Source organism: Loxodonta africana, chromosome 15 (genome assembly GCF_030014295.1).
Source record: "Loxodonta africana isolate mLoxAfr1 chromosome 15, mLoxAfr1.hap2, whole genome shotgun sequence".
In the NCBI taxonomy this organism is placed as follows: Eukaryota; Metazoa; Chordata; class Mammalia; order Proboscidea; family Elephantidae; genus Loxodonta; species Loxodonta africana.
In genome coordinates, this window is record NC_087356.1 from 45,589,140 (window position 1) to 45,596,716 (window position 7,577).

The window sequence follows — 7,577 nt, forward strand, 5'->3', positions numbered from 1 at the left end:
CTATTTCTTCACCTTTGGGCTTAGTGGTTAGTGGGTAAGTTTGAATAATACTCATATTAACTGGTCTTACTTGTATACGTGTAGTTGTTATTCTATCACTGTCAACATTGTACTTCAGGATAGATTTTGAATTGTTCTTCTTCATGGTAAATGCAACACCATTCCTCTTCAAGTTATCATTCCTGGCATAGTAGATCATATGATTTTCCAACTCAGAATGACCAATACCAGTCCTTTTCAGCTGACTAATGTCTAGAATATTGATCTTTATGCATTTTATTTCATTTCTGACAATTTCTCATTTCCTACTTATAGTTCGTACATTCTACATTTCCATTATTAAAGGATGTTCACCTGGTTCTTCTCACTTTGAGTCATGCCATATCAGCACTCAAATGTCCCAAAAGCTAGACTTCATGCACAGCGTTAAGGTCAACTCTACTTTAAGGAGGCGGCTCTTCCCCAGTCATCTTTTGAATGCCTTCCAACCTGAGGGGCTCATCTTCTGGCAGTGAAACAGACATTGTTCTGCTGCTATTAATAAGGCTTTCCCTGGCTAATTCTTTCAGAAGCAGACCACCAGGTCCTTCGTCCTAGTCTGTCTTACTCTAGAAGCTCAACTGAAACCACGGCCCACTGTGGTGACCCTCCTCGTATTTGTATATTGGTGGCATAGCTACCGGTATCACAGCAATATGCAAGCCCCTACGGTATGACAAACTGATAGAAGTATATTCTGCATCTAGTTTCTGGATTTTTTTTTCAGGTGTAGGACCCTGTGTTTAGATTTTCATGTCTTGCATACAACGTAAAGTTTATCAGTTATTTCTTTAAATAACCTCATATAGCTTCCAAATCTAAAGTGTGTGGAGCACACCTTTTGTTCTGTGTTATTTCAGTCACTTCACATTCATATTCATGTCTTAGTTATCTTATTTTCTTGGATGTCAAGGATCTCTGACTTCTTGGTGGTATCAGTCTTTGAAAACTTATTTGTGAGGTGCCCTGAGGATTTATGATGGCTGTGCCCTCTTCTAGAGCAGCTTCCTATTGACTGGGCCTTCTTAAACTAATTTCATTTTTGGAGAGTTCCAGACACACCTAGGCCATACACACCTGGAGTGAAACTCCTTGGAAGGTTGACTTCCACACATCTTCCCAAGGAAATTTTGCTTATTATTTCCTGTCCATTTCCACAATGACCCAAGAGCCCTTTGATCATTTTCTAACAGCTGTGGGAAAGATACGTTTAGTTTCTCTGGTTCATACTGTCTTTGAGATTAGAGTCTCCATCCCTTGCCTCTAGCACAGTGTAGGGTCCCTCAGGACTCCCCACATTGGTAATTTCTGGGTCTGTCTTCCATTTTCCTGGATCTCATATGTCTCTAGAATTAATTCATTAGTGTATACAGTGACTTCAACTGTCCTTCAGGATAAAATTGGGGTTAGATACGAGACATTTTCTGGCAGCAAATTTTTATCAAAAAGTTAACCAAAAGTTCTCCATTGTCATCTCTTCTTTACTCTTCTTTCTCTCTTTTATATTTTGCCAGCGTTTTGTATTATTTCACCAGGATTGCAGAAATCAGGAAACTCGCATATCATTTGTGGGCCCTGAACCCATTTCAATTTTTTTTCTTATTTTAAATAGAAGCTCTTAAGAGAAGCTACTGCTTGTAGTTTTAGAGCTTCTAAGTTGATATGAGAGCTTCTAAGTTGCCTACTTTGTCTTTTCTAGTAATTGGCTCTTGCTTTACATAGGTTACTTTCACAACCTACTGCCCACGTACTTTGCTTCCACATTTAATGACGGCTTTGCATAGATCCTCCAGGCCCAGTCTGGCTGCTCAGATTTTATAAATGGGGACTTTGCAATGTGCACTGATCTTTATCAGGCAGGTGGAGGCAGGAAGATGGTGTTACAAGCTCCTGTCCTCATGTTCCTGTTGCTCTGGGTCTCTGGTGAGAAATGAACACTGCTTCAATCCCTTTAAAGAAGTATCTTTCTAGAGCTGAAAAATGATTTAAGATGTAGTGGGAAATGATGGCTATTTCCAAAAATGACTCAATTATGTGTGACGTGTATTCTGCTAAAATGCCCATTTAAAATGGTATATTTTAAGTTGTCTAAGAAAAAGTGTGTGTATACATATATGTATGGTAATTATCCTCTCTGGTTGCAGGTGCTAGTAGAGACATTGTGATAACATAGTCTCCTGTCTCCCTGACCATGTCTCCAGAAGAATGATCACCATCAGTGCAAGTCTAGCCAGAGTGTTAGCAGCCTCTTAGCCTGGTATAAGCAAAAACCAGGACAGGCTCCGAAGCTGCTTATTTCCTTTGCATCCAACTAGGCATCTGAGATCCCTGACCTGTTTAGTGACAGTGGGTCCATCACAATCAGCAGCCTCCAGACTGAAGACATGGCAGATTGTTGCTGTTAGCAACATTATGGCTAACCTCTCGCACTGTTTTAGCTTCAAACAAAAGCTCGTCTCCAGGGCTGGAGGCCTGTGTGTCTTCACTGCATCAGCTGCTTCCTTTCCACACAGTCCTGAACATGCACACTTCCTCCATCTGCCCTAGAAGCCTCATCTCCTAGACATGGAATTTTCTTCCAGAGTGATCCTCCTATTCAGTTAGGATTACATTTTGAAATGAGATACGTAATAAACGCTACAAGCCACCAAGTCCTGTCCACTTGTCCCAGTTAGAGAACATTGGTTTGATGTTACTTGTATCCCTGATTGCACAGTATCTCTGGATCATCCTCATGTGTCTGACATTTTAGTTTCCAGAGGACAGATCCTCCTCAGTAGGTGCCAGAATCTCTGTCCATCTCCCAGGTTGGAAAGTCTCCATTAGCTGCAGGGCCAGTTAGACTCTCAACTATACTGACAGGAAACACTGCTTGGGTTATCATCAGCATACACCGTAGCAGGGACCTACGGGCCTCACTCACCATACTTCCTCTACATGTGTTGTTGTGATGCTGAACAGGTTTCAGGAGCACTTGCAGACTAATACAGACTAGAAAGAAATGCCTGGTGACCTACTTCTGGGAAATCAGCCAGGGGAAACCCTATGGATCACAACAATCAGATAATATTATGCATTGAATTCTCATGAGTTATGGACTCACAAGATGGCAACTAACAAACAGAAAGAACCATGATTTCCTTCAGTCACTAAATTAAACTTTGGCGCCCAAGGGATTAATGCAAAGAGGAATTGACAACTAATGGAAAAGAACATGGGAAAGCTATCACATGTTTGTAGAGTGATAGGATTAATGAGTTAGAGTCTGGCCTTGAAAAGAATGAGTGCCCCTGAAAGACATGGAGAGAGGAGAAAAGGCAGTAAAATGGGAGCTTAGAGCATGAAAATGCCTTCATTGATGTTGGCCAGGGAGACTGGGCTGGAAAACAGGATCCATGGAAGGAAAACGGAAGAGAGAAATACTACTTTCTGTGAGGGAGATTTTAAATATGAAGGGTCCAGGTTTAATATTGGGTTAGGTCCAGAGTTATGAGGGGTAATGGCACAGAAAGAAAAAAAGTCCAGGAAAATGAGGAAATAAAATGGGAATGTTCCAGAGTCAAGAAGGCACAGGGAAGAGAGAACTGATCTTTCAGGGTATAAATCACAGTGAACCCTTCCCCAAATCAGTCATGTGATCTATCCATGTGAAACATGGAGGTTCCTGTGATATAAATACTCCTGACAAAGCCTACAAAAGATTTTAGAGCATTTTTTTTTCTTTAATTTATCACAAAAGGAGATCCAGAAGAAGCCACATCCTTTAATTTTCTCCTGGAACCTGCAAATACTCCAAGGAATTAGTCAGGAGATACAGGTTTTGGGGCAGGCAGAGGAAGCTTGCACGTTCAGGGCTGAGCAGAAAGGAAGCAGCTGGTGCAGTGAAGACTCACTGGCCTGTAGCCCTCGGGAGGAGGTTTTTGTTCGAGGCTGAAGCACTGTGATTGGATCATTATAACCTTGCTGACAGTAATAAACTGCGGCATCTTCAGCCTGGAAGTTGCTGATGGTGAGAGTGAAGTCTGTCCCAGACCCACTGCCACTAAACCGGTCAGGGACCCCAGATGCCCGGCTGGATGCCCAGTAGATGAGCACCTTAGGAGCCTGTCCTGGTTTCTGCTGGTACCAGGCTAAGTAGTCCTTTTTGTAGCTGCTGCCAAAAAGACTCTGGCTTGACTTGCAGTTGATGGTCACTGTTCCTCCTGGAGACGCAGCCAGGGAAGCTGGAGACTGGGTCATTATGACGTCCCCACTGGCACCTGTAATCAGAGTGGCCAATTACCATGCATACATATATACACACACTTTTTTCACAGGCACATTAAAATATCCCCCAATACAAAAACAGTTAGTGATATTAGGTATGGGCACATAATTGGTTCCATTTGGAAATAATCATCATTTCCCAGTGTGTCTTAAAATCAGTTTTCAGCTCTACAAAGATACTACTCTGGAGAGATTGAATTACTTGTAATTTCTCACCAGAGGCCCAGAGCAACAGGGACAGGAGGACCAGAGGCTGTGGCACCATCTTGCTGCCCCTGTCTGCCTGATGCAGATCAGCTCACATTGCAGAGGCCCTGTTTATAATATCTGAGCAGCCAGCCTGGGTGTGGAGGGGCCTATGCAAAGCAATCAGTGAATTGAAAACAAATTACATGGACCACAGTTTGTGAAACTATCCAATGTACATCAAGAGCCAAAAATATCACAGAAAGTATCATTATATCAGTAGAAACACAGTACTTAGAAGCTCTAATATCGACTTAAAATAAAACTTCTCACAGTCCAGTGGATTCCAACCATGGCAACCCTATGTGTTACACAGTAGAGCTGCTCCATAGCGTTTTCTTGCCTGTAGTCTTTATAAAAGTAGGTTCACAGGCTTTTATTCCAGGGTACCACTGGCTGTGTACAAACTGCAAACCTTTAGGTTAGTAGCCCATCACAACTGCTTGAAGCACCCATGATCTAATGAATACCTTCAGTTTTAAATTAAAAACAGTCTTAAATGGGTTCAGGTTCCATAAATGAGGGACTAGCTTCCTCAAATCAACACTTTTGGGAAATGATAAGAAATGCTGGAAAAAAATAAATAAATAAATAAAGGGAAGAATATGGTAAATTTTTGATAAAAATTCATGTCTGCACTCTAAAGACACTTGTATCTTGTAAAAAAAAAAAAAAAGTAGGATACCTAAAAACACTGCAAGTACTTGATATTGGATTCCAGGGCTATGCAAGGGCCAGAGAAATGGAAGACAGGGCCAGAATTCGCCCATGTGGAAAGTTCTCAGGGACCCTGTATTGAATTAGGCTGGGGAGGGCTCACATCACAAAGGAAGTGTGAACCAATGAGAAAGTAGAACCTATCATGTCCACAAAGGCTAGGACCTAAGAAGAAGGCTCTAGATTCATTGTGGAAATGGACAGGAAAAAACAAACAGGGTTTCCTTTTAAAGTAGTGATTGAATATCAACTCTTCAAGGAGTTTCATTCCAGGTATACATGGCCTCGTTGTGCGTGGAGAAGATTAATCTTAAGGTGGGATTCAAACTGTTTTACTTTGGACATGTTATGAGGAGGGACGAGTCCCTGGAGAAGGACATCATGCATCATAAAGTAGAGAGTCAATGAAAAAGAGAAAGAGCCTCAAAGAAATGGATTGACACAGTGGCTGCAACATTGGGGTCAAACACAGCAAAGACTGTGAGGATGGCTCAGCACCATGGAGTGTTTCGTTCTCTTGTGTATAAGGTCACTATCAGTTGGAACCGGTTTGAGGGCACAGAACAACAACAATAACATGATATGAATACAAACGTGTTGCAACAGAAATAACAGAATAAAAGGAGTTCTGCTCATACTTCAGATTTGGGCATTACACGAGTTTATTTAAAGAAATAAAAGACAAAGTTGACGTTGTATGCAAGGTACAGAAAACTAAAAAAGAGACACTTCAAATCTGGAAAAGGACCAACTGAATTTCTAGAAACTAGAAATAGGATTACCAAAATTTTAAAAGTCAATAGATGAGAGACTTCCACTTGTAGGCTAGATGGAATAACAAAGACAAGATTTACCCTCACACATGAAACAGCTGAAAAAAATAATTAAAAGTTATATTTAACGGTTAACTCACTCAACTCCTAGTCCACCAACAGTGGTCTCAAAAAAAAAAAAAAGAAAAAGCCTGGCAATCTACTACTGAAAAATCAGTCTTTGAATACCCTATGGGTTTATTTAAATAGGAATGGGGAGAAAGGGGGTCCTAATCTTGTTTCTGTTCTTGAGGGGAATGTTTTCGGCATCTCTCCATTAAGAATGATGCTGGCCTTTGGCTTTGCATAAAAAAAAAATTGCCCTTCGATACCTATTTTATCCAGAGTTCTTATTAGGAATGGGTGTTGGACTTTGTCAAATTCCTTTTCTGCATCTATTCAGATGATCATGTGATTCTTATCTTTCCTTTTCTTAATGTGGAGGATTGCATTGATTGATTTTCTAATGTGGAAGCATCCTTGCATACTTGGTATGAATCCTGTTTGGTTGTGGTGTACTTTTTCTTTTTTTTTTTTTTTTTGGTATGTTGCTGAATTCTATTGGGTAGAATTTTGCTGAGAATTTTTGCATCTACATTCCTGAGAGAAATTGGTCTGTAATTTTTTTTTCTTTTTTTTCTGTGGTGTCTTTGCCTGGTTTTTGTGTCAGGGTTATGCTGGCTTCATAGAATTAATTTGGAAGTGTCCCCTCCTTTTCTATGTCCCGAAATATGTTGAGTAGTAATGGTGTAAGCTCTTCTCTGAATGTTCAGTAGAATTCTCCTGTGAAGCCATCTGGGCTGGGTCTTTTTTTTTGTTGCGAGTTTTTTTTCTTACCTTTTCTTCCTCTTCTCTTGTTGTGGCTCTGTTCAGATTTTCAATACTCTTTTGTTTTAAGTTGTGTAGGTAGTGTGTTTGTAGAAATTTGTCTACTTCCTCTAGGTTTTCAAATTTGTTGGAGTATACTTTTTCATAATATTGTTATGATTCTTTTTCTTTCAGTTGTGTCTGTAGTAATGACTCCCCTTTCATTTCCTATTTGTGTTATTTGCATCCTCTTGTGTTTTTCTTTTGTCAGTTTGACCAGTGGTTTGTCAATTTTGTTGATCCTTTCAAAGAACCAATTCTTGGTTTTGTTGATTCTTTCTATTGTTTTTCTATCCTGTTTCATTTCTTTCTGCTCTGATTATTATTTCCTTTCTTCTGGTGGCTGGGGGCTTCTTTTGCTGTTCTCTTTCTATTTGTTCAACTTGTGTAGCTAATGTTCTGATTTTGCCACTTTCTTCTTTTTTAATGTGTGCATCTGTTGCTATAAATTGACCTCTGAGCACTTCCTTTGTTGTGTCCCAAAGGTTTTCGTTTGATGTGCTTTCATTCTTATCTGATTCTAGGATTTGTTTTATTCCATCTCTGATTTCTTCAGTGTCCATTTAATTGATTTTTCCCTTGTTCTTACTGTTGTTAATTTCTACTTTTATGATGCTGTGGTCAGAGGAG

The 7,577-nt window shown here is 40.1% G+C and overlaps 1 gene segment (V, D, J or C); it reads right to left on the bottom strand.

The window, feature by feature from the left end:
• Window positions 1-3,308: 3,308 nt before the first annotated feature.
• On the bottom strand, window positions 3,309-4,977 carry LOC104846578 (immunoglobulin kappa variable 4-1-like). The segment is given in 2 exon segments: window positions 3,309-4,298; window positions 4,522-4,977. Coding segments are annotated over 2 exon segments (504 nt in total).
• Between the last annotated feature and the right edge of the window lie 2,600 nt (window positions 4,978-7,577).